This window comes from Eubalaena glacialis, chromosome 4, assembly GCF_028564815.1.
Source record: "Eubalaena glacialis isolate mEubGla1 chromosome 4, mEubGla1.1.hap2.+ XY, whole genome shotgun sequence".
Classification (NCBI taxonomy): domain Eukaryota; kingdom Metazoa; phylum Chordata; class Mammalia; order Artiodactyla; family Balaenidae; genus Eubalaena; species Eubalaena glacialis.
Window position 1 is genome coordinate 144,928,330 of NC_083719.1, and position 27,890 is coordinate 144,956,219.

Consider the following 27,890-nt stretch of genomic DNA (forward strand, 5'->3'; position numbering starts at 1 on the left):
TTTTAAAAAGGGACCTGAACCTTCTATGTATTTCTAATTATGTGACATACTTTCTAAAAACTAGACATTTCTGATCTAACATTTGTGGTCAACCATGATAGTTTTTACTGTCAGGTACTATTGTCAGATGTTTTAGATGAATCATCTCATGTAATCCTTAATCCTACAAATTGAATGAGATTATCCCAATTTACAAATGAACCAGAGCCAAGGAACAGGTAAGTGATGAGCCCAAGGTCATACACCTGTACTTGGATGTGTGATTCAAATCCAGGCAATTCTGACTCGGAGGCTATGCTCTTAACCTCTCTGCACATTACTTCCCAATATAGATTAAATGGACTCATGTGAAATTGTATCAAAATTACCAGGAATAAAGAGGGATATTAAAAATGATAAAAGAATCAATTCACCAAGACATGACCATCTTAAATATGTATGCACCTAACATCAGAGCTTAAAAATACAAGAAGTAAAAACACCAGTGAAAGGAGAAATGAACAAACCTTCAATTACAGTTGGAGACTTAAACACTCCACTCAGTAATGTATAGAACTACTAGAAAATCAGCAAGGCCATAGAAGGACTGAAAAATATCAACAACCAAATAAAAAATCATTTACAACAGCTCCAGAAAATGAACACTTAGGAATAAATCTAACAACAGATGTACAGGTTCTATAAGCTGAAAACCATAAATGCTGATGATCTAAATCAAAGAGGTGCTAAATGAAGATGCCCCATGTTCATGGATCAGAAGACATGCTATTCCAGTGGAAACTCCAACAGGACTTTTTGTGATACAGACTAGCTGAGTCTAAACTTTACACGGAAAGGCAAAGAAAATTAACACAGCCAAAACAATTCTGAAGAATTAAAGGAATCACTCTACCCAATTTTAAGACTTGCTTTAAAGCTACAATTGTCAAGGCAGTGTGGTATTGGTGAAGGGAAAGACACATAGATCAATGGAACAGAATACTGAGACCAAAAACCCATATAAATAGCAATTGATTTTTGAGAAAAGTGCAAAAACAATTTAATGGAGAATGAATAACCTTTCAACAAATGATTTTGAAACAACTGGACATCCATATACAAAAAAATAAACCACCTATATTTCACAGCTCCTACAAAAAATAAAATAGGTCACAGATCTAAATGTAAAAGATAAAATTATAAAACTTGTAGAAGAAAACATTGGAAAAAAGTCCTCATAACCTGGGATTACAAAATTCTTAGACACGACACCAAAAGCATGATGAATTAAACTACATCAAAATTAACATTCATGCTTCAAAAGTCACCATCAAGAAGGTGAAAAAACATACATAAAAGGAGAAAATATATGCAAATCACATATCTGATAAAGGACTTTTGTGCAGAATATATAAAGAACTCTCACGTCCCAATAATAAAAAGGCAGATAACCCATTAAAAATGGGCAAAGGATATGAATAGACATTTCTCCAAGGAAGATACACAAATGGTCAATAAGTACAAGAAAAGATGCTCAACATTAACTAGCGATCAGAGAAATGTAATTCAAAACCACAATGTGATACAAGTCCATATTCACTAGGATGGCTAGGATCAAAAAGTCACATAACACGTTAGCAAAGATGTGGAGAAACTGGAACTCTCATATACTGCTGGTGGGAATGTAAAATGGTGTAGCTACTTTGCAAAACAATCTAGCAGTTCCTCAAATGATTAAACAGTTTCCATAAAACTTGAAATTCCACTCCGAGGTAAGAAATGAAAATACAGATGCACACAAAAATTTGTACTTGAATGTTTATAGCAGAATTATTCACAGTAGCCAAAAGGTGGAAACTTCCCAGATGTCCATCAACTGGCAAATGGATAAATATGTGGTAATCATAAATGGAGTATTATTTAGCCAGCCAAAAAGAATGAAGCACTGTACTAGAACATGGATGAACTTCTAAAACATTATGCTAAGTCAAAGAAACCAGAAACAAAAGACCACACTATGATTCCAGGTACATGAAATATCCAGAACAGAGAAATCTATGCAATGGAAAGTAAATTATTGGTTGCTTCAGGGGGTTGGGTGTCTGTGGGTGGTTGGGTGGGGTGACAGTTAAAAAGTATGGATTTGGTGGGGTTTTTTTCCTGAGGTGATGAAAATTAAAGTTGACAATGGTGATGGTTGAACTTAATGTGACTATACTAAAAAGCACTGAATTATACACTTTAAATGAGTAAAATGTATGGTATGTGAATTATCTCAAAGCTATGTTTTTAAAAAGATTATATATGATTCTATTTAAATGAAGATCTTGAAAAAAAATATATTGAGGCAGAGACTAAATCCGTGGACTCCAGGGTCTGAGGCTAGAAGCAGGGTGTGACTATAAAGAGAAAGCATGAAGGAGTTTTTGGGCTGACTGAACCAGTCAATTTCCTGATTTTGGAGGTGTTTACACATATCTTTACATAACTTAAAATTCACAAAACTACAAACAAAAAAAGTTGATTTTACTGTGTTTATTCAAAATATTAAAAAATTTTAATGTCACATAGATAAGCCAATTAAAAGAAAAAAGCCTCTTCCCCAACAATTCATTCCTAAAGTTATTGGGTAAAATGAACATCATAGGTATCTTGCCAAAGGGTGTGGTTGGGCTGCAGTGGCCCAGAGTGGGGCATTAGGATCCAAGTAGGTGAGGCGGGTTATCTCTGCTTGGCATAGGGTTTTGCAGCCTGAGCAGAGTGAGAAAGGTATTCGCATGGGAAGATGACCTAGAATAGTGAACCAAATATATTAAGGATAATAGGGATCAGGCATCTCACTGTTGAAAGGAGTTGTATACAAAGGGAGAGAGCAAAAATGAACCCCATGGGATCAGAAATGAAAGTTTAAGTGTGAACTCATGGTTTTCAATATATACATAAATATAAAAATACAGATGTAAATATATGCATAATAAACACACACCAACAGCACCTACTCACTAACACACAGAACCTGGCTTCTAAACACCATTCTTCACTAGAGAACCAGGGCTCCTGGGAAAAATGGCTGATTCTTGGGCTAGGGTAGGGAAAGCAATAGTAAGTCTGGTATATATTATGCCAGAGAATAAGAAATTGCTCAAATAATGATGGGGACATGTCAAAAGGGCACAGAAGCCACCTACAATGACCTTCCACTGGCCGAATCCAGAAAAAATTTTGAGGATCAAAGTAATGGGAATAATAGATTTTAACCCAATGAATAAAGTGGAAATCATGAGTATATATAGATAAATTTAAAGTTTGATGAGAAACAAGGTGGTACTTTGAAACTACATCACACAAAATACTTAACCATAAACATGAAAAGAATAGCTTTATAGTGGAGAAGACTGACAGACACCACTTAATCAGTGATCTAAGTACAGTCGTCCCTCAGTATCCACAGGGTATTGGTTCCAGCATCCCCCTCGGACACCAAAATCCACAGATGCTCGATAATATGACATAGTATTTGCATATAACCTACCCACATCCTATCCCACAATACTTTAAATCATTAATACAATGTAAATGCTATGTAAATAGTTGTAAACAACATAAATGCCATGTAACTAGTTGCCTGTTGCAAGGCAAATTCAAGTTTTGCTTTTTGGAAGTTTCTGGATTTTTTTTTTTTTTTTTTTTACTATTTTCTATCCTTGGTTGAATCTGAGAATTTGAAACCCACAGATATGGCAGGCCAACAGTAAACACTATCAGAAAAAGGATAAATTGAAACTAATAACTTAGGATACAGAAAGAACACAGCATCACTCCTGCAACAGTCCTGTCACAGATTCATAACCTGATTCTAATCATGAAGAAACATCGAACAAAATTCACAATGACAGAGGTGTACAAAACTAGCCTGTAATCTTCAAAAGAGCCAAGGCTGTAAAAGTCACGGTTAAAATGAAGACTTGTTCCAGTCTGAAGCAGACTAAAGACCCTGATATTAAAGGCAAGGCATGGGGAATTCCCTAGCGGGCCAGTGGTTAGGACCTAGCACATTTTCACTGACGGCGGCCCAAGTTCAATCCCTGGTCAGGGAACTAAGATCCCCCAAGCCATGTGGCATGGCAAAAAAAATAAAATAAAGGCACGGCATGATTCTGACTGGACCCTTTTGCTATAAAGAACATTATTGGGACAATAAGTAAACTTGAATGGAATGACGGTCCAAGGATTAGGTGGTCATAATGTGTCAATGCTACTTTCCTGATTTTAATGATTGTATTGTAGCTATGTAGCAGCATGTCCTTCGAAGGAAATACACACTAAGGTACTCAGAGGTGATGGGGCATCAAGTTATCAACTTACACACAAACCTGAAGAGTCAGGAAGAAAACAATTCTGTGTACCTTACTTGTAACTTTTCAATACATTTAAGACTCTTTAAAATATTTAAAATTAGAAAGGACATAAAAAAGATGAAGTAAAACTTCAAGACAATTCTTACCTATATGTCTGGATCACTGCAGATCAAAATGTCGTCACTGACTTTTAACCATTGACTATAATTTGTTTTTGTCACTAACAAAGGATTCCCCCAATAACCATATTCACCTCACCAATTCTCTTTTGTACTAATCTATTCTTATTGATAGGTTTTTAACTATTTTTCAATTTCTTGACTTAAAGGCATCTCTCAAGGAATAATATACTAATACAGAAAATTTCAGTAACTCTTAAAATTAACTTAGAATATATCTGTGGATTTTTTCCTTTCTGAAAATTTTTTTCAGTAATACAATTTCCTTGTATGAACTGGTACACTTAGACAAAGAGGTACACAATTCCTATTTAGAAAAGTTTATTGAACATTATTCCTGCATCACACTTATTGAAAGAAAAACTTAATTTTCCCTGATGGCACCCTGTCATTTCACATGATCTATACCCTAAAGATTTTTGTATTAAAAATAAAGGTTAAATATGAAATTAGTAAAATGCAGCATATAAAACTTCATGCTGAGCAAAAACAAGTCCAAAAAAAAAGTTACCGTATATCAACAGAATAGTTCCTACAGTATTTAAGATGTTTCCTATGTAACTCATATTTGAATGCAATTTTTAGAACCATATTTAAATATATTTTGCAATTTGTTAACTGCAGACATTCACATTTTTCTTCCACCACATAATCTGTTCCTTTGATTAAGCTGGCAACATCTGCTAGGATCCACAAAATGCAGCAAGAAGATGGCAGTTATTTCTCAAGATTTGAGAAATCTGGTCCACCTTTAGTGTAGTTTCCTGAGATTTCTGCTCCACTGAAGTCAAAACCAGGATTCTAAAAAATATGAAAAAAAAAGCATTATAAAACTTATAAGGAAAAATATAAGTAACCCAAAAGGAAAATGGTAAAAAGATATAAACCAGCAATTGACAAAAAAGGAAATCTAAATGGACAATAAACATGTGAAAAGATATCAAACCTCACTGTAATCACCAAAGTGGAACCTAAAACTATGAGGTACTTTTTCAACTTTCATATTTACAAATATTTAGAAGATCAATATGCATACTACAATGTTGACAAGTGTATGGGCAAACATATACTTTACCATCAGTGTATAAACAGATTTTTAATAGCTAGCATTTTTTGAGAGCTTATTACATGCCAGGCAGGGTTCTAAGAGCTATATATATTTTAAAATACTCAATCCTCACGACAATCTTTTGGAGTAAGTACTACCTCAGGCTTCAGTATTTTTAGAGGCATTTCATTTATTCAACAAACATCTATTGAGTTCCTACTGTTCAGAAGACACCATGAGAGGCATGTGGAATTTAAGAATGAACAAAATAGACAAAGATCCATGTTCTGGTGGAGATTACATTCTAACAGGAGGAGACAAATAATAAACCCTAAATTACCTACAGCAGGGGTCAGCAAGCTTTTCTGTAAAGAGCCAGGTAGTAAATACTTTAGGCTTTGAAGGTCATATAGTCTCTGTCATAACTACTTAATTCTGCTGTGGCTATATGAAAGACAATACACAAACAAATGAGCATAGCTGTGTTCCAGTAAAACTTTCCTTCAAAAACAGGCAGTGGGCTGGATTTGACCAGTGGCCATAGTTTGCCAACCCCATGATCTAGTGTGTTAAAAGTTCCTAAGTGCTATAGTACAGGAAAAAAAAAAAAGAAGAAAAGTAGGGCAAGTAAGGAAAATGAGGAGATTAGAGTATTTAAATAGAATGATCAAAGTATGCTTCATTGAGAAATGACTTGAAAACAGTAAAGAAATTAGCTAAGCTTTGGGAGAAGACCATTGCAGTCAAAAGGCCAGGCATGTTTAATGAACAGCAAAAAGGCCAGTATGGCTAGAGCAGAATGAATGAGGGGGGCAGTAGTAGGAGAGGAGGTCAGAGACACCATGGAGGACCAGATCAATTAGGGCCTTGTAAAAGACTTTGTCTTCTACTTGAGTGAAAGAGTTCTGAGAAGTGATATAATCTGACATGCATTTTAAAAGGACTGCTCTAACTGCTATTTTCAGAAGACGGTAGCTTGGCAAGGGTACAGGTAAAGAGAACAATTAAAAGGTCATTAGAGTAACCCAGGCAAGACGTTAGAGGTGTTCCAGGTGAGAGTGGTAGTAGAGTTGGTGGTGATGAGTGATCAAATCCTGAATATATCTAGAAGGCCATGCCAGTAAGGTTTCCTGACAATTGGATAGGGTGTGAGAGAGAGAGGAATGGAGGATGATTCCCCAGATTTTTTTAATCTGAACAACCAGTTTCCATCACGTGAGATGAGAAGGCCATAGGTAGGACAAATGTGGGCGGGAAATTAGGGAGTTCACATTGGACATGTTGAGTTTGACATGTCTATTAGACAGAAAAGTGAAGATGTTAAATAGGCAGCTGGATATGCAAGTCCAACATTCAGGAGAAAAGTCCAGGCCAGAGACATACGTTTGGGAATCACCATCATATAGATGGAAATTATCCATCAAAACTTTAACAGTGGTTTGATCCAGTAATAATTCTCCCATATATCTATCTTAAAGGAAAATTTGAATATTTTCAGAGATGAAAGTACAAACTGTTTGAAATAGACACAGAGAAATCTAAATCTCATGAAAGAGGAACAGCTAAATAATAACGATACACTCAAACTAGGGAACACTCTAAAGCAGTTAAAAGTAATGAATTTTATCTGTATGTACTAGTAGGGAAAGAGACCGAAGACATTTTTTTTTTTTTTTTTGGCTGCACTGGGTCTTAGTTGCAGCACTCGGCATCTTTGTTGCGGCATGTTTAGTTGCAGCATGAAGGCTCTTAGTTGTGGCATGAGGACTTCTTAGTTGAGGCATGCAAATCCATATATGGAAAGGCCAGTCATTTTTCTAACCATTTAACTTAAAGAATTTCTTTGAAGAATTTTAGTAATTTTTTAAAACCACATTTGAGTTTTAATTTCAAATAATAATTATTCTATGAGCTTAAAATGTTTAACTATACATATTCATACATTCATCTGACTTACTTCTTTCTGGAATCTCTCTAATGTAAGTTTTCTCTGCATTTGGTCTTGCACCCAAGGATCAGCTGCATATCCAGATTCTAGAAGAGAAGTCCAACAATTTGCCGCATCTCTCTTTGTCTTTGTAAGAACAATACGGACCATTTTTCTATCCTCTAAACAAACAAACAAAAATCACAAAGAAATCAGAGTTAATCATTAATTTGTATTTTCAAAAATCATTAGGGAGGGCTTCCCTGGTGGTGCAGTGGTTAGGAATCCGCCTGCCAATGCAGGGGACACGGGTTCGTGCCCCGGTCCGGGAAGATCCCACATGCCGCGGAGCAGCTAGGCCCGTGAGCCACAACTAGTGAGCCTGCGCGTCTGGAGCCTGTGCTCCGCAACGGGAGAGGCCGCGACAGTGAGAGGCCCGCGCACCACGATGAAGAGTGGCCCCCGCTCGCCGCAACTGGAGAAAGCCCTTGCACAGAAACGAAGACCCAACACAGCCAAAAGTAAATAAATAAATAAATAAATTTATTTAAAAAAAAAAAAAAATCATTAGGGAAGCTTGACATACAATTGTTTTCAATACATTTCTTTTACTATATCTTCCAAAGCTGCAAATCTACAGCAGGGGGAAACATACTAATTTCTAAGACAAAATTAATTTTTAAAAAGATTCTAAGAAATATAATAGATTACCCTTACCCAAAGTCCACGTTCCCTCATCAGCTATTGTAGAATCAAAGAGTTTGCCCTGAAAAATACACATATGAGTACTAAAAATAAAGAAATTCCATTAATTTTCATAAAGTTTTCATGATTTAAGACTTACCTTACTTCCCATCTAATCCACATATAATTACTTAATTTGTTTAGAGTAGGGAGATCACATTTTATACCATTTCAACACACCGATAGGTGCTCAACCCTAAGTTCCCTCCTAGTGAGTGAAACAGAACCTAGTTTACACTACGGAATATATACTACGACAAAGAACACAGGGCTCTCTACAGAAAGATAAGGGCTCCTTAATTTTTAGAAAATGAAGAAATACTAATGATCACTGATTGGCCAAATGTGAAGTTAGTATCTGAAATGCTTTAACTTTACCAACTATAATAAACTACAAGAAGAGCTCTCCTGTGGATACTAAGAAGAAATAATGTCTTTTAAAATAAACTTTTAAAAACCTAAAAACAGAACTACGATACAACCCAGCAGTCCCACTACTGGGCATATACCCTGAGAAAACTGTAATTCAAAAAGAGCCATGTACCACAATGTTCACTGCAGCTCCATTTACAATAGCCAGGACATGGAAGTAACCTAAGTGTCCATCGACAGATGAATGGATAAAGAAGATGTGGCACATATATACAATGGAATATTACTCAGCCATAAAAAGAAACGAAATTGAGTTATTTGTAGTGAAGTGGATGGACCTAGAGTCTGTCATACAGAGTGAAGTAAGGCAGAAAGAGAAAAACAAATACTGTATGCTAACACATATATATGGAATCTTAAAAAAAAAAAAAAAAAGGTTCTGAGGAACCTAGGGGCAGGACAGGAATAAAGGTACAGACGTAGAGAATAGACTTGAGGAAACGGGGAGGGGGAAGGGTAAGCTGGGACGAAGTGAGACAGAGTAGCATGGACATATATACACTACCAAATGTAAAATAGACAGCTAGTGGGAAGCAGCCGCATAGCACAGGGAGATCAGCTCAGTGCTTTCTGACGACCTAGAGGGGTGGGATAGGGAAGGGTGGGAGGGAGACACAAGAGGGAGGAGATATGGGGATATATGTATATGTATAGCTGATTCACTTTGTTATAAAGCAGAAACTAACACACCATTGTAAAGCAATTATACTGCAATAAAGATGTTAAGAAAAATACAATAAAATAAATAAATAAATAAAACTGGTTCAATCTCTTTGTAGGGCAATTTAGCATTAAAAAAAATTTAAAGCACATACTGTACATCTGAGGTCAGATGAGTTGTCACTGATTTTTCAGAAACTCGTTTTAAGAAAGAACTAAGCAAAATATAAGTTTAAAAGAGAATGCATTTGCTAAAATCCATTTTGATTTGTTGTAGGAAATGAAATTAAAATGTCACATTAAAAAAAGAAAACACATTCTTTTCATGTCAATACCAGTGGAAAAAAATCCTACTTGTCTAAAATCCTGGAGTTAGAGTTATTGCTAAATTCCCTAAGCTATTGCAAATTAACTGAATTTACTAAAGTAAATTTGACATGTAATATTAAATCACCGTTCAGTAAACCGCACAAAATTGCGCAACTATTCAGAAAGGTCATCAAGATCCAAGCTGACATAAATCAATGTCTTTCACATGAATCTTCCTTTTCTCTGAGGCACTCAAAACCCTTTCATATAAAATAATAATAACTAACACGTAGTGTGAGCTTATTACATACCAGTCACTACTTACTCCAAGCTCTTCACTCACCATGCTATGCTCAAAACAATCCTGAGAAAGGTACTATAATTACCCCACTTTGTGGATGAAGGCTTAAACAATGAATAATCTCTTGCCCAAGGTTACAAAACTGGAAAAATGACAAAGCCAGGTATCTTACCAAGTAATATCCCTTGACCATTACACAACACTGCCATCAAATATCTTGGGCATCTAATCTGAGAAAGAAATCTAACTTCAACTTAACTGAATTTAACTATAAATTTTAACAAGGAAAAAATGGGTACCAGATCCAAAGGGTACTGATGAGAATAAAAGGGATATTATTTTCTTTACGACCTCTTGACACTGCTTAACCACTCCACACACGAGCAGAATTTTTCTAATTTCAGATGAGAAAATAAATCACCTGACATCACCTTCGAATCCTCATTGACATCTTTATCCTTTATTTTCATCTTTATTTTCTTATAACTGCCTAAATATTTATTAGTTTAATTACGACTCTTACAAGAGCATAACCTCTCTTGAGTGCGGGAACATTATCTGGCTCGTTCACCGCTGTCCTACTAGCACCGAGATCAGTGCCTGGAAGAAAGTATAGGTACCATAAGTATTTGTTCCTTCAACGATCTAGTTAAGCACTTCTCAGCTGAAGACCCGCAGAGGAACAAAACAAACAGCTTCATTTGGCTTAGAAACAAAGCCAGGAAAAGTGGCGTACTCAAAATTCCCACCTCAACTCAGGACTGGCCCTGAGGGTGGGGTCTCCGCAGACCAGTCTTTCCAAGGAACTATGAACTCTAGCACTCAGAGATCTGAGGGGGCCGGGAAGAAACTGAGCACAAGCCCCAACCTGCCGCTACCTTGAGGATCTCGCGGCCCCCCACGGCCAGCGCCACATGCCGGCTCTGCAGGCCGCACTGAATATCCTGGGCGCGAGTGCCTGGCGGCACCTGAACTTCAATGAACACCTCCTCCAAGGTCTGGTACCACTGGCCCCACGGTGTTGCGCACGGAACCACCCCACTGCGCTCCTCAAACGGGGCTGACATACTCCAGTCGCCTCCCGGCCGCGGTGGCACCGAGCGAGCCGAGCGCACGCACAGAATCTCCGCGTTCGAGCCACGCCCCGGCTTCTCCGCTCGGGTCACTGCACATGCGCAGGAAGGTAACCTGAAGTCTCCGCTCGTGTTCGTTTTTCCCTTTCAGGGGCCATTTAGGACACTGGCAGGACCCAGGTTTAACGAACTGAAATCCGGAAAAGTTTACATCCAAGGAACGATGCGAGAGGACTGGAACCAGTAAAGTCAGAATTCATTACACTGCCACCAATATGACGTCAAAAGCGACTGAAAATTCTTTGATGTGAACTGCGCTTGCGCAAATGCTGCTGGTGCGTAGTTAAAATTGAGTAACGCCAGTAGGGGTTGGGCCCGTGTGGAGGGGGGAGGGGCCCGTGTGGAGGGGGGAGGGGCGAGAGGAGGCAGTAATAGTCTCCTATTGGATGGTAGCCTAAACAGATCACCTAATTGGACGCTGCAAGAACCGAGTACGCATGCTCTGTGGATGTTCCCGTCCTGGATTGATGTGCCCAAGACTTTGGCTTTCCGATTGGTTAAAGTTGGGTGGGCGGGGAATAAGCGGGGAGATTTGAATTTGAAGCGATTGGGGCCTAACAAGCCGCAGGAAGTTGCCGAGGAGCACCTTAGAAACCTTCGGTTTTGTGCAGCTGGTCGTCAGCATGTCCTTTTCTAAGGCGCCCCTGAAACGATTCAATGACCCTTCTGGTGCGTACGGGGAAGGGATCTGGGGGACAAAAGATGCTCTCACGCCCCTTGCCCCTCTTGGTTCCCTTCATCAGAGGCAAATAGAAGGCGATTTTTAGGGCTGGGATGGGGCTCACTTAATTGATTCATTTTCCTGAAACACATGCTAAGGTTTTACTACATGCCAAGCACTATTCAGAATGATAAGTTTACAACAGCGAGCGAAGCAAAATCCCTGCTCCATGAAGCTTACCTTCAATTGGAGAATGCAGCCAATAAACAGTGCTGTGGAGAAACTAAAGCAGAGGGAAGGGAATAGGAATTAGGAAGCATTGATAGCTATTTGTTGGTCAAGTCCGAAGGCCTCACTGTCAAAAAATATATATATATATTTTTTTACTATTGCTTTTGATTTGAACTTGTGGATTTCTTTTGGATATCCCATTCAGGCGTAAAAGAAGGAAGACTGGTAAAGGCAGTTTATGGGTGTAAAATTATGGCAGTAGCACTTACTGAAAACACTATAGATGAAGTAATGGGAGCTAATTTTGACAGTACCCCAGGCACCACACTAAGTCTTTACATAGATTATTAGTTCTATTTTATTTCCCCCAAATCCCTATTATTCATTATTTTATTGATAAAGAGATGGAGACTATTTGCTAAATGTTACACAATCCGAACTGTCAGAACTGGGGCTTGAAACCAGGCCTCCACGAACCCATCCTGTGCTCCTAACCACTGCGGTGCAAAAGCACAATAACGATGAAGCCTTCCATGTGGTTGGTAAGGCATTCATCATTTAGTGGCTACTCACTGTATGCAGGGACTATGCTAAGGTCTTCCCTACTAGATCTGGTTTATTCTTGCCAACAGCCAGGTGAGGCAGGTACTGATATTGTCCTCATTTTACAGCTGAGGACACTAAGGGGTTTTGTAACTGTACTGAGCAGCCTGTAAGTGACAGAGCTTAATATCAAAGCTCATGATTTATCCTTTATAATGTACACTTTTAACAGTCACTCATTACACCTTAATTTCTATTAGCTAAAATGCAAATGGAAAAGACCTCTGCTCACAAAGGAAGGCCAAGGGAGCAAATGCATCAGCACAAGCATATTTTTTAATTAGAAGACTCAAGAACCATATAATTTTCCAGACATTCAAAGAACCTACTCTAAGTTCTGTCAGCAGTGTGTCTTTTAAGGAGATTTGTTTGTTTGCTTGCTTTATAATAGATTAAACTGCTTTTTCCAATTACACAAAATTTCAGGCTCATAGTTTCAAGAGTAATAAGTTACCATTTATTTGATGCTTTGTGTGTGTGTGTGTGTGTGTGTGTGTGTGTGTGTGTGGCACTGTAGTGATTTCTCGTATTACTCCAGAAATCCTAACAACCGAAGTGTGAGGTAGATACTATTTTTTATTCCTGTTTCGTAAATAAAGAATCAGTCTCAAATAGAAATAACTTTCCAGGGGTCTTAAAGCTAGACTGGAAAAGGAGAGAGTATAATGTTCTTATTCATCATCTTCTCCCTATGACTGCAAAGTACCTGGCATATAGTATTATCTATTGATTGGCAGGCAAAGCTGGATTTGAACATCCATCTAGCTGATTACTATACAAAACTCTATTCCCAATCCCACATCCCAAGTAACTTTCTGTTTTCTTTGCCACACTGCCAAACTCAACCCTGAGCTAAATACTGAGGAAAGGGAAATGATTGAGACTGTCCCTAACTTCAAGCAGTTTTGTCTAAGGTGGGAGATGGATAAGTACATTATTATAACCCATTACAAAACTGCAAGAAGTTCTGTGATAGTAACAATATGCGTAGGCTGCTGTGGAATGGAGGTTTCTAGCTTGATTTGGGGATTTGGAGAAAACTGGAAGAGGCGACCTCCAGGCTGAGATCTAAAGTAAGTAAGAGCCGGATCTCAAGTCAGCTTTGCATAAGCACTCGGAAATGCCTTCGATTTGGGACTGGATCCAGTTACATGAGGTTATACAGTATAAATTGCTGGAACATAGAAATATAGTCTAGCGTAGTTTGTACTTTGCATAACATGGCTTTATAAATTTTCTGGTGTATTGATATTAGACAGAGATGGATCGTCACTAAATTTTTATTCCAAGCTAAATCTTGAGGGCTAGACATTTTTAGTAGCTTCATTTCTAAAATCTGGTGATAGTTACCTCAGTGAATCTCTCTGAGTAGAGTTGATTCCAAATATTTTATTTCTTATATTCAATCCTTAATAACAAAGCTGTATTGCTTGTTCTGACACAATGTTCATCCCAAAACTGTCTTTGTTGTTTTGCTCAGTTGTCTGTGTTCCTTTGACCCAATTGAAATAAAGGTCATTTGGGAAGATAATGATATTGTTCTTCACAGAGAAGCCTAATATCAAATGGGTGCTATTTTTACATTTGAAAACAAAGGAAGCAATTTTTTTTTTAATTTTATTGGAGTATAGTTGATTTACAGTGTTGTGTTAGTTTCAGGTGTACAGCATAGTGATTCAGTTATACATACACATATATTCATTCTTTTTTAGATTCTTTTGCCATATAGGTTATTACAGAATATTGAGCAGAGTTTCATGTGCTATACAGTAGGTCTTGTTGGTTATCTATTTTATATAGATATGTATGTGTGTATATGTTAATCCCAAGCTCCTAATTTATCCCTCCTCCCCATGTTTCCCTTTCGGTAACCATAACTTTGTTTTCGAAATCTGTGAGTCTTTTTCTGTTTTGTAGATAAGTTCATTTATATCATTTTTTTAAATTAGAAAAAGAAGCAATTTATTAATAGTATTTTTACATTTATATTACTCACTTTACTATGACTTTTTTTTAACTGAAGTATAGTTGATTTACAATATTGTGTTAGTTTCAGGTGTACAGCAAGGTGATTCAATTATATTTTTTTCAGATTATTTTCTATTATAGGTTATTATAAGATATTGAATATAATTCCCTGTGCTACACAGGAGATCCTTGTTGCTTATCTGTTTTATGTGTAGTAGTTTGTATGTGTTAATCCCATACACTTAATTTGTCCCTCCCCCCTTGCTCCCCTTTGGTATCCATAAGTTTGTTTCCCATGTCTGTGAGTCTGTGTCTGCTTTGCATATATATTCATTTGTATTAATTTTTAGATTCCACATATAAATATCATATAATATTTGTAAGACATGTTTTTAACTTAAGATCATAAGTCACATTAGATGAGATTTTAATATTTTATGTTTCCTCTAGGATGTGCACCATCTCCAGGTGCTTATGATGTTAAAACTTCAGAAGTATTAAAAGGACCAGTATCCTTTCGGAAGTCACAAAGGTTTAAAAAACAAAAAGGTAATTGATCCCAAAATAAAATAACGGTTATATGATCTTGTGAATTTTGAAGTTAAGAAAACAGTATTTAAATTTAAAGATGCTGTAGTATTTCTAAAAATGTGAAGCTACACCTATATTTAATTTTTCTTAATTGATAGATTTACAAAAGGGTCAACTTCAGAATAACACTTTCATCATTACACTGTCGTATAACCAGGAAAATTAAGCAAGATGCCATAGATATGTAGTTTTCCTTTTCGGTTACTTTAACTCTCTGTTGGAGAATATTAGAAAGAATATTAGGAAAATCAGGAAAGAGATGTGTAAAAAATATTTTGCAACTAATTATTTGAAAATGTACAATCAAGAAAAGAATAACTTTATATTGCTATAAGAAATTTGAGAATTGTGTTTTGTCTGTGGTTCAAATATGTAAGCACAAACCATGATCTGTACAATTTGTTTTATAGCAGAATCTCAACAAAATCTTAATGTTGACAAAGATACTACCTTGCCTGCTTCATCAAGAAAAGTTAAGACTTCGGGATTAAAGGTAAGGAGCTCTTATATTCTAGCTGGTTTATAAACTGTAATATGAAAATATTTCTGAAAGGTACTGTATTTGACTAGAATGGGTTAAGTGTATAAATTAAGGTTATTGGTAAGTCTGTAAATTAGTAGAACATTATCATTGGAACTCTAGCAGGCTTTATGTACCTGCCTGGGTCATTACTAAATATATTGTGTTTAAATGTGCCCTTAGTTCAGAATTACAAAATGGTCTCCACTTCTCAGTCATTTCTATAGCTGGGTAAATTTTGTAATATTTAGTAAGCCTTTAAAAATTATGCAATGCTTTGATTTGTTAGTTACCATAATTTGAGTTGTTCTGGTTTTGTTTGTTTTGGCGGAAGAGTAAATATTGGCGAAGAAAAAGGAAAAAACTTCTAATGCCTAAAACAGGTTTGCTACTCAGAAACTGCCAAGGAGTGGTAGGAGATTAAATTCTTAATAACTTCATGTTATAGCTTTTGCAAGAGCCTACTATTACGGTTTCCATTAGTTCATAAAGCAAGTTGTACTTCCTTAAGGAGTTGTACAACTTGGTATTTTAATGTGAAAAGATTCAGAGTTGGGAAATCAAAGCTATAAGTTAAGCTTATTCTCGTTCATTAATTTGGCGATTACCTAAGTCTCTTGTTCTATAAAAAAAGAGCTGTTGTCCAATATGGAAGTGATCAGCCACATGTGCTACTGAGCACTTGAAAGTGAAGAATTGAATTTTTAGTATTATTTAATTTTAATTAATGGGTAGTTAAAAACTGATACTCGATTCTGTTGTTATAAAACTTAAATGTTTTTGGAATAACTTGGGTATGTGAATCTACTTTTTCATCTGTATATTTTGTGAAATCTAAATATAGATAGATATTTCTAATGAAAACTTAGCATCTGAATTGAGACGTGCTGTAAGTGTAAAATATACAGCAAATTTTGAAGACCTAGTACCAAAAATATAAAATATCTTGTTAATAATTTTATACTAATGACATGTTGAAATAATATTTTTGATATCTTGGGTAAAGTAAAATGTATTATTAAAAATTTTACCTTTTAAATATGGCTACTAGAAAATTTGAAAATATGTACCTAGTTTGCATTATATTTTTATGGGCAGCACTGACACAGATACCCTTTTCTTGGAAATTGATGTAAATTTCTTGACTTGAATTTCTTGGAGAAACAGTTCTGAAATTTAAAACTAAATTACAAACAAGTTTGTGTAAAACTCCTACGTAATAGGCCTTCCTTGGTAGAAAATGCTATCAGGCGTGAAATTAATAAACATGAGACTGGTGGCCCTCCCCCAACTTAGAAATATATGAAACACATTTTGTTCAAGGTGTTTATGACTTTTCTTCCATCTTTAGATGGAAAAGATAGATATTCTGTTTTGGGCCATTATCTCAGAAAGGCTGTTGGATATAAAAAGATACGTAAAAATACATCTTATTGAGAATAAAGGCAATGAGTAGATTAGAATCAGTTTGTATTATTTCAGTTTTTCTTTATGTTTTTGCACTTGTAGTTTTTTTTCATATTTGGGATCTAAGTTTAAGCTGATTTCTCTTTTTTTTTTTTAAATAAATTTATTTTATTTATTTTTGGCTGCATTGGGTCCTCGCCGCTGCGCACGGGCCTTCTCCAGCCGCGGCGATCAGGGGGCCACTCTTCGTTGCGGTGCACGGGCCTCCCACTGCGGTGGCCTCTCCCTGCGGAGCACAGGCTCTAGGCGCGCGGGCCCCAGCAGCCGCGGCAGGTGGGCTTCAGCAGCTGTGGCTCGCGCGCTCTAGAGTGCAGGCTCAGTAGTTGCGGCGCACGGGCTCAGTTGCTCCGCGTCACGCGGGATCCCCCCGGACCAGGACCCGAACCCGCGCTCCCCGCATTGGCAGGCGGATTCCCAACCACTGCGCCACCAGGAAAGCCCTGATTTCTCTTTTTAAGAGTCTTTTTTTTTTCTGAGATAGCATACTTAAGTATTTAAAATGTATTGCTGTTTAACGTTAGAAAAGAGGACCTGTTCTTTTCAGTGGACTTGTTAGCAAAAGCCTCATCTATTGGGGTAAAAATGTTCAAGCCTGAAATATTTTAAGATTTGAAGAACCTTTTCCTTCATTTGCTAGGTAAGTCACTTACAAAATATTTTATAGAGTCAGTGAAATGTTTGGAACCCTTAATCTTTTCTGATAACTAAAAATCAAATTTGGCTATGGTATTTGTGGCACTTAAATTTGATTGTCTCTGTTCTTTGATTTTCAAATAGAAAGAATCTCAAAAGAATGAAAAAGATTTGAAGATGTTGGAAAAAGAGGTAAGCAATACTTTCAACTTACTGAAAAGTAAGTGCAATATAATGGGAAAAGAGTTACACATAGTTAAGAGGCAAGGATTCTGTTGCTATTTGAGGAGTCGTATAGTGAGGCATATGTACCATCCAGGCCAGTACCTACAGGGTAACCAATCCTTGGCTTGGATACCATATTTTACAGCTTGGTTGTCAATGTGGTATGCAGTTTGTTAGCATACTAAGGGATGGATTCAAGGTGATCTACTTCATGAAAAACTGATAACTAAAACTCAATATGTTAGTTTATTACAACTATACGTGGATCAAATATTAACCTTTACTCATAGCATACACTCTTCCTATATAGTAATCTATGTGTTAAGACAGGAACTAGCTAGAAAACTTGGTGAGCATGAAATCCTAGCAGGTTATTTGAATTGTGATGGAGTTGTGCTAACTTACTGCATCTCTGCACTATAGGTATATGCCTTCCTCAAGGATAAAATGACCTACTGCCTGTACTATCCAATATAGTAGCCATTCACCGCGTGTCTCTATTTAAATAAAATTAAGAATTCAGTTCTTCAGTTCCACTAGTCACATTTCAGCTGCTCAATAGGCACTTGTGGTAAGTGGCTACCATACTGCACAGTGCATTTCCATCGTAGCAGAAATCTGTATTGAGCAAAGCTGACCTAAAAAAACCTGCCTACTTCCCTAAGCAGGGCGAGGCTGGTCACTGCCAGCTTTGCTTTTCTGGCAGTCTTTTTTCTGTGTTTCCATTACTGAGCAACTCTTTCTAGTAGACATATTCTTTTTTTTTTTTTTTAAGAATTTTCTATTTATTTATTTATTTATATTTTTTGGCCACACCACATGGCATGTGGGATCTTAGTTCCCCAACCAGGGATCAAACCTGTGCCCCCTGCATTGGAAACGTGGAGTCTTAACCACTGGACCGCCAGGGAAGTCCCCTAGACATATTCTTTTGACGTATTAAAACTTACTATTGATTACAGTTAAATGTGGCTTAAGATCAAGAATATGTCAAAATAACTTTGCAAATCTCTGCCCTTGTTGCTCTGATCCTTTTTGTATTTATTTTAGTAATATTGGCTATCATTTCATTGAGGATACATGCCTATGATGTAGGAGTTAATACTTAGATATATAGTAACTGAGTGTCTCTGAGTCTCTATGAGATAGCTGGTGAGTGAGTGGCAGTGCCAGGATTAGAACTGGTAATTTGTATCAGTTACATAATCTTTTAAAATAGAAATTTTTGACAAATACAGCTCTACTTTATTTAAGCCCTACAGTATTTGTTGTTTGTTTGATTAATTTGAATTAATTATCAATATTTAAAAGTAAAATATCATGCAAAACAAATTCAGATTTCTGACTTCTCTTGCAAAATTAGAAGATCTGATAGCACAGTTTCCGCATCCGTTGCCTTCTTTAGACCCCACATTTGCTCAGTCAGTCCTCGCCTGGCTCTCTTATTTATATTATTTGCTTGGTCATGTAGGCGCTTGAATTTACAGTCCTTTTTTGGAGCTTAAGTTTCCTTAGCTGAAAAAAGTGTGATGTAGATAATCTCAGCCTCCTTTTTTCTGCTTTATGCTGTGCTATCAGCATTGGTTTTAAACCAATAATGTAGGCATAAGGAATCTTATGGTAGGGAATCTTAAAGCTCGTTCAGTCCCTAGCATCTAGTTTACAGCTATATATATAAGTGGTGCTTGATATATTTTTAGTTAAAGCAATTGGCTTAGAATACTGAGATTAGTATGAATACAAAGCCAATAAGGCTAGAAAATACTTTTCATGTGATTTAATGCAGCTGTGCTTTCTTGATACTTTTATACCCAGCTAATAGTCTATTTTGGTAAATGTTTCATGTGCACTAGAAAAGAATGTATATGCACTTGTTGGTTATAGTGGTCTATATATGACAATTAGTTCAAGCTGTTTAACAGTTTTCTTCAGGTCTTTATCTGTACTGATATTTTTGTCTGCTTATTCTATCAGTTACTGAGAAAGGTATTTTTAAATTTGTAGCTCTGGGGATTAGTCTATTTATCTTTTTAATTCTGTCAGTTTTTGCTTTGTATATTTTGAAGTTATGATATTACTTTGTTGTGCACAACAAATTTAAGATTATGTCTTCCTCTTGAAATAATCTTTTACCCGTAAAATTCTTTATTCCTAGTAATATTTTTTGCCTTAAAGTCTACTTTGTATGATATTAACATAGCCATACCAGCTTTCTTTTGTTTAATGCTTACATGGTAAATCTTTTCCGATCCCTTTATTGTCAATCTATCTATGTCCTTAAAGTGCATATCTTACAAACACCTGGGATCACTTTCCTTCAGCCTGAAAAACTTCCTTTAGAATTCCTTATGCAGTTCTACTGTTGACAAATACTCTCAGCCTTTTTTTTTTCCCCCTCTGAAAACATCTGTATGTCACCATATTTTTAAAGGATATTTTCATTGGGAATAGAATTTTTGATTGGCAGATTTTCTGCATACATTTTAAACGTTTCATTGTCTTCTGGCTTCCACATTTTCTGTTGACAAGTATGTGTTTTTTATTTAGGTTTTGGTTTTTACCTAGTAATTGCAATAGGAATGATGGCTTGCTGATGCCTACCATGTCCTACTCAGAAGCCCAGTTCTGCTTTCCCAGAAATGAAAAAGATATTTAGCATTTCAAGCTATAATTTGACTTCCTATAATTAGAACTAGAGTAAAGAAGAACTTTTATAGGTAGAAATACCTTAAAAGTGAATAAACAGTTTAATTACACCTAGAAGTTTATGACAGTTCAAATCCTCTGTTCTTAAAATGCTTACAGTTTTTCAAGATGTGTCATAAAATAAATATGATTGCTGAAACAGCTAAGAATATCTAAGAGCATCATGTCACAATCAGAAGTTTGTCTAGAACTTTAATATTTTGATTATCAGTAGCATTTAGTGATTATGTTGGCAGTAATCAGTGAATTATTCATTCATCACCTTGTTTCTGTCCAGATTCGTGTTCTTGTGCAGGAACGTGGTGCTCAGGACAAGCGGATCCAGGATCTGGAAGCTGAGTTGGAGAAGATGGAAGCAAAGCTAAATGCTGCCGTCAGGGAAAAAACATCTCTCTCTGCAAGTAATGCTTCACTTGAAAAACAGCTTATTGAATTAACCAGGACTAATGAGCTACTAAAATCTAAGGTATTTGAACCTCATGATAATATTTACAATTGAATAAATAATACACATGTTTTTTTTCTCATATAGCTGTTTGGGAATTTTAGGCCTAGTTCAGTCATTTTCCTTCACTAAATGTACTTTAAATATTAAGCTGCTTCCAGTAGGAATTATTATTGCATCTTTTTTATTTTGGTGCCTGGCACATAAGAGGTTATAAACAAAAAAGTTTACTTTTTGTTTTAATGTCTGACATTTTCTCACCTTCTTCAAAGTCACCCCCAATAAATAAGGCCACTAATAAATGTTGCAGAATTTACATCTAGCAGTATCTTTAAAGATCTTTCTCTGAAATAAATAATAGCATAATAGCAAGCTTCCATCTCAAATCCTTTTGGAAATATAGTGGGAAATGAATAATTGTGTGGACTAAATGTGTTCAGTAGGTAAATTGTATTTATCAATATTAATATACTAATGATCTTAAAGGACTTAACATGGTCGTCTTGCTTTTTTACAGAAGTAGAAGGAAGCTGTAAATCACTGTTCAGCTTAATAAGAGTCATTTATTCAGGGCCTGTAATGTGCTGAGCTCTTTGCTTACAGAGGGAGTAAGGATGCGTAAGAATTAAGCACGGGGAAGAGGGCAGATTCCTGCTCCCCACTCAGGGCGATTCTGATTTATTAGGCCTGCGATGGACCCTATAGTCTGCATATTTCAAAGTAGACCAAACAATGCAGATGCATTTTGTTAAGCAAACGCACTTTACGAAATTCTCTCCAAGAAGCTTGTTTTAGAGCCACACAGTGGACTTTCTAGCATATACAGATAAATGACCACTGAAGCTGATTTCAAAAGTAGACCAGAAAGTCACATGAAGGAAAAGGAGAGACAAGAACAGTAGTAGTGTAAAACCAGTAATCCTGGCTCTTTTCTCTACCAGAGTATGTTGTAGGCAAATAATAGTCCCAATAATAGATAATCAATATTTAAGTGATTTTTTTACAGGACTTAATAGAAAATATTTCTCGATTTTTTATGTTTGTTGTACTTAGTTTTCTGATGATAGTAACCAGAAGAATTTGAGAATTCTAAGCCTTGAGTTGATGAAACTTAGAAACAAAAGAGAAATAAAGATGAAGGTGAGTGATACCTTTGGTAAGTTTGCTGTGTCTGGAATGGGGGATCTGAACAAGTTCTCATTTCCTAAAACAGATATTTCTGTTGTGTAGAGCATGATGGCTAAACAAGAAGGCATGGAGGTGAAGCTGCAGGTCACCCAGAAGAATCTCGAAGAGTCTCAGGAGAAAATAGCACAACTTGAGGGGAAACTGTGAGTGACTAAAAGGAAAGAGATTCCTTTGTATAACCAATTTGTGTGTGTGTGTGTAACCAATTTTTGATTTACCTTTCTCGGCTAGTTATTGTTTACTGCGACTTTAACCTTCCCTTCATACTTACCTCATTGCCTGCCTCTACTTGCCCTATTTCTCTTCCTAAGTGACAGCTGAGCCCTAATCATTCCCAAACATTTTATGCTGAAAGATGTATGAATGTATTACTTTTGTACATCTTCTATATCAATGATGAGGAAAGACTCATAGTCTTTCTAACAACATAATCTTATGGAGGTTGTAGTGAGACCAAAACTGAGAAGTATTGGTATAGGAAGCTGTGATTAATGCACAATCCTAGCCTCCTTTTTATTACTCAGCTGTAATTCGTATACAGTAAAATGCACAGATCATAAGTATTCAGTTTAGTGACTTTTGACAATTGTATACACCTGTATAACCACCACCCAAATAAGGTAGAGAGTGTGGCCATCCCCTCAGAAAGTTCCTTCGTGCTCCTTCCTGCTCCCCTGTTCCTCCCCCATGGCTGCCCCCATGCCCGTGCAACCACTTTCTGACTTCTATCATCATAAATTAGTTTGGCCTTTTTGGGGACATTTATTACCACATGCATGCATATGTGTGTATATGTGGCTTCTTTTGTTTAAGATAAGTTTTTGAGATGCAGCCATACTGTCATGTGTATTGTAATTTGCTCCTTTCATTTCTGAGTAGTATTCCATTATATGAATACACCTCCATTTGTTTATTATTCTCCTATTGATCAATACTTGGGTTTCCAGTTTTTGACTATTATCAATAAGTCTACTATATATGCTGTTTTATAGACACAAGCTTTTATTTCTCTGAGTAAATATCTAGGAGTGGAATTTCTCTGTCATAGGGTTGTATACATATAAGGTTTTTTAAAACACTCAAAGTGGTCTTGCTGTTTTACACTCCCACCTAACAATGTGTGATAGTTTCATCTGTTCCATATCTTCATCAACATTTGATGTTGTCATCTATTTGATTTCGGCCTTTCTAGTGGATGTGAAGTAGTATCTCATTTGTGATTTTATTTATTTATTTTAATTTATTTATTTTATTTATTCTTAGCTGCATTGGGTCTTCATTGCTGCGCGTAGGCTTTTCTCTAGTTGCGGTGAGCGGGGGCTACTCTTCATAGCGGTGCATGGGCTTCTCATTACGGTGGCTTCTCTTGTTGCAGAGCACAGGCTTTAGGCGCACAGGCTTCAGTAGTTGTGGCGCGTGGGCTCAGTAGTTGTGGCGCACGGGCTTAGTTGCTCCGTGGCATGTGGGATCTTCCCGGACCAGGGCTCGAACCCATGTCCCCTGCATTGGCAGGCGGATTCTTAACCGCTGCACCACCAGGGAAGTCCCTCATTTGTGATTTTAATTTGTTGTTATTAATGTCGAGCATCTTTTTATGTGCTTATTGACCATTTGTGTATATCCTTTTGTAAGGTGTCTGTTTAAGTCGCTTGTCTGTTTCTCAAATTGTGGTGTTTGGAGGAGGTAAATACATAAGTAATTGAATATAAGGCAGCCTGGAACAAAGGCTTTGTGGCACACAAAATGCTGTTTTGTATGTGTGGGAGGTGGGGAAGCTAGGAAAGCTACAGAAAAGATGATTTCTGCTACACTTGGAGTGTTGCAGATGATGACTCTCATCATCATAACCCTTTTGTCAGAATATATTTGGAAAGCTTTCTTACTTAAAAAAAAAAAAACTTGAGCCTCCTATTTGCATATATTAAGTTGTCAACTTGAGAGGTCACATAAGTGAATGGTTAGGAGTTTGGACTCTGGAGTCAGCCTACCTGAGATAACAGTATCTGGTACAGAGTAAGCATTATGCGTGATTATTGTGTATATTAATATGTGCAATTTTTTTTTAGTATTTCAATAGAGAAAGAAAAGATTGATGAAAAATCTGAAACAGAAAAACTTTTAGAATACATCGAAGAAATAAGGTAATATGAAGAGTAGTTTTAAATTGGACTTTATTTTGTTGAACTGTGATGAATACATCATTTTCATCTCTTTTCATTTAATGTTCCCTATGCTTAAATAGATGTGCTCTTCAACATAATTTGTTTTAATGCAGTTGTGCATCAGATCAAGTGGAAAAATACAAGCTAGATATTGCCCAGTTAGAAGAAAATCTGAAAGAGAAGAATCATGAAGTTTTAAGCCTTAAGCAGTCTCTGGAGGAAAATGTTGCTATATTGTCTAAACAAGTAGAAGACATGAATGCTAAATGCCAGCTGCTTGAAAAAGAAAAAGGTATTACACTGTTTATAGTACTTCTTTCTTTAGATAAGTACTACCGATGATATTTTTTAAAAGTACTGCTATGTTATAACAACTTTCTAAAATAATTATATAAACAACAAAAATTTTGTTCTATGTTTGGGAATTTTTGTCTTTTATGATATTTGTTATCTGTTTATTTCAATATATTTCTTGTCTTGATTGAAATATATGTAGTTGTGCAGTTCTTGACTTCCCCATTGGGTGGCCATTTAAAATTGGTAGATACGTAAAACTAGGTTTGAGGGTTTTATTATATAATATACATACTATTTTATATATAGTAATCATACCAACTTCAGAGTTATTTTTCCCCCCTTTGGAAATACTTGATCTCTGTAACATGCTATAAAGCAGTATAGTGGGATATTATGGGAATCTGGGTTTCTCAAAGTTAATATTAGTATCTAATTACAGCATTGTTAATGTTCTCCCTTTTCTAGAAGACCTCATCAATAGGGACAGAGAACAGGATGAAAATCTAAACTCTGAGATGCAAAACTTAAAAGAGAGGTCTGTTCTTGAGCAACAAGAACATGAAGAGCTACAACAAAAAGTATTGCAAATTGATTCACTTCTGCAACAAGAGAAGGTAGTTTACTACAATATTTTAAAACGCTAGTGCTTCTTTTAGGTAATACATTTCCCTGTGTATCAGAAAACCTTTAAATTGTATATGTCCTTTGATCCATCAATTTTACTTCTAGAATCTTATCCTGAGGAAATAATCGTGCCTATGCCACATATTTAACTGCTGTTCACCACAGGGTTATTCATAATGTGAAAAAATTCAAGCAACAGTTGAAGCAAAATAAGGAAATTGTTTTAAAAAATTTTTCAGCACATTCTTGTGTTAGGTTACTACATAGGCATTTACAGTTCTATGGTAAAAGAGTGTCTAATTAGACAAGAAAGGAAACTGACAGTTTTTTTAAATGCAGATTACATAAAGAACACTGTACATATCAATGAGGAAAAAAAGACAGTTCACTAAAAAAAAAAAAATAGGCGTAGGATGGAAATAGATAACTCTTAGAAGTAGAAATTCAGATAGCTTCGGGAATTCCCTGGCGGTCCAGTGATTAGGACTCCATGCTTCCACTGCAGGGGGCCCAGGTTCGATCCCTGGTCGGGGAACTAGGATCCCACAAGCTGCATGGTGCAGCCAAAAAATAAAATAATTAAAAAAATAAATAAATTCAGGTAGCCTGTAAACACGAGAAGATGCTCTACCTTAGTAGTAATCCAAGAAATAAAAATAATTTGTTTTTGTCACTTACAAGATTGGCACATATTAAAACATTTACTACTATGACACATTGGTGAGAGTTGGGCAAGCAGGCATTCACATGCACATGAAATATTATATCGTTGGGCAATCTGCAACAGCAAAGGAATTAAGTAGATCTGTATATATTGACTCGAAAAGATCTCAACTACTATTTTTATGATATTTTAAATGACCTTTACATACACAGTATATATCATTTACACTTTAAGTATATAAATATATAGAAAAAGACCATAAGGCATAGAATACCAAACTAGTGGTTATCTCTGGAATGGGAAAACTAAGGTTAGAATACGAGTAGGCAATTTTCATTTTATTTGTAATGTTAGACTTTTTTCACAAGTGATTTACTTGTATTTATTTATTCATATTTCCTCATCTTATATAACATTAAAATATTTTATATAACATTGAAATCATAGTACTCCTTTTATGTAAATCATATGAGAAAAATGGTAAAAGTCAGTTGTAGAGTATGATTTTAGTTTTCTAAGTGTGTGTGTGTGTGTGTGTGTGTATGTGTTGCGTAGGAAAAAAGACTGAAATAACGTTTACCATAATGTTAACAAGGTGTAGGGTATAATCCATGATAAAATGAATATGATATCTCTCTATTTTTCAAGTTTCCTGGAGGCTCTTGAATTTAGTGTCCATACTTCATCATCTGTACTTCTTTTTTGCCCTTAGTAAAACCTCACAAATCATTAAATTTAATTTAATTATTTATTAAATTTTAAAAGGCTTTCAAATTATTTTGATGGTTTTCTATTTGGATGCAGGAATTATCTTCTAGTCTTCAACAGAAGCTATGTTCTTTTCAAGAGGAAATGGTTAAAGAGAGGAATCTCTTTGAGGGAGAATTAAAGCAAGCGCTGGATGAGCTAGATAAATTACAGCAAAAGGAGGAACAAGTTGAAAGCCTGGTCAAGCAATTGGAAGAGGAATCAGAATCTAGAGGTGAAGAACTAAAACTCCTAGAAGAAAGGCTGAAAGGGTTTGTATTAATAAGACTTCATTTTTATATATGACTTCAGATGTTAACAAGTGTTTTCTAGTACATTCTCTCAGGATTCTCACACCAATCATGTGAGTGGTGAGGTTGGAATTATTTTACAAATAAGGGATAAACACAGACAGGTAAAGTACATGCACAGGATGTGCATATAAACAAGTATGACAGCCAAAGTCAGAAGCCATGCCCTTTCTTTATTTAAGGCCCAAGGTTTAACTAAAGGGAGTTTTAATAACCAAAATTGTGGATTCCTATACTGCTCTTATATTTTCTAAAAATTATTGGACATTTACATTACAATGATAACAGATTTAGAAAAATACCCAAAATAATAAGATTCCCACCCTTTAATAAGAAACATTTCCATTTTTTGTCCATATGTGCATCATAGTGTAAGTTATACTTTTAATTACCTCTTTTGAGGGAGCACAAACACTTCAGAAGTAACAATCAAAAAGCACAATGGGAGAAAAACAACCAGAGCTGGGAAACATTCAAAAATTAAAAATTTGTCATTAAAAGTAGAAAGCCTGGGGCTTCCCTGGTGGCGCAGTGGTTGGGAATCTGCCTGCTAATGCAGGGGACACGGGTTCGAGCCCTGGTCTGGGAAGATCCCACATGCCACAGAGCGACTGGGCCCGTGAGCCACAACTACTGAGCCTGTGCGTCTGGAGCCTGTGCTCCGCAACAAAACAGGCCACGATAGTGAGAGGCCCGCGCACTGCGATGAAGAGTGGCCCCAGCTTGCCGCAACTAGAGAAAGCCCTCGCACAGAAACGAAGACCCAACACAGTCAAA

The 27,890-nt window shown here is 36.2% G+C and overlaps 2 protein-coding genes across 3 annotated transcripts in view; one reads left to right on the forward strand and one right to left on the reverse strand.

Annotated features, from left to right (window-relative positions):
- Positions 1-4,831: 4,831 nt before the first annotated feature.
- Positions 4,832-11,271, reverse strand: NUDCD2 (NudC domain containing 2). 2 transcript variants are annotated; one of them, XM_061188431.1, is made up of 4 exons: positions 10,816-11,271; positions 8,209-8,257; positions 7,522-7,598; positions 4,832-5,317 (listed from the first exon to the last, which is right to left on the reverse strand). In XM_061188431.1, exons 1-4 carry the CDS (start codon positions 11,002-11,004, stop codon positions 5,234-5,236), a joined length of 399 nt encoding a protein of 132 aa, XP_061044414.1. In that variant the 5' UTR covers positions 11,005-11,271; the 3' UTR covers positions 4,832-5,233. The 2 variants fall into 2 exon arrangements, with proteins under 2 accessions (XP_061044414.1, XP_061044413.1); XM_061188430.1 differs by having other exon boundaries at positions 4,843-5,317; positions 7,522-7,673; positions 10,816-11,265.
- A 391-nt stretch (positions 11,272-11,662) lies between these two features.
- HMMR (hyaluronan mediated motility receptor) overlaps positions 11,663-27,890 on the forward strand; it is a 29,166-nt gene continuing 12,938 nt past the window's right edge. Inside the window, exons 1-11 of the mRNA XM_061188432.1 lie at positions 11,663-11,739; positions 14,984-15,082; positions 15,538-15,617; positions 17,889-17,936; positions 20,953-21,141; positions 22,174-22,260; positions 22,351-22,451; positions 24,375-24,449; positions 24,584-24,762; positions 25,233-25,381; positions 26,860-27,074. Of these exons, the coding sequence (XP_061044415.1) occupies positions 11,694-11,739; positions 14,984-15,082; positions 15,538-15,617; positions 17,889-17,936; positions 20,953-21,141; positions 22,174-22,260; positions 22,351-22,451; positions 24,375-24,449; positions 24,584-24,762; positions 25,233-25,381; positions 26,860-27,074 (1,268 nt within the window). The 5' untranslated portion in view covers positions 11,663-11,693. The remainder of the gene's footprint in view (positions 11,740-14,983; positions 15,083-15,537; positions 15,618-17,888; positions 17,937-20,952; positions 21,142-22,173; positions 22,261-22,350; positions 22,452-24,374; positions 24,450-24,583; positions 24,763-25,232; positions 25,382-26,859; positions 27,075-27,890) is intronic.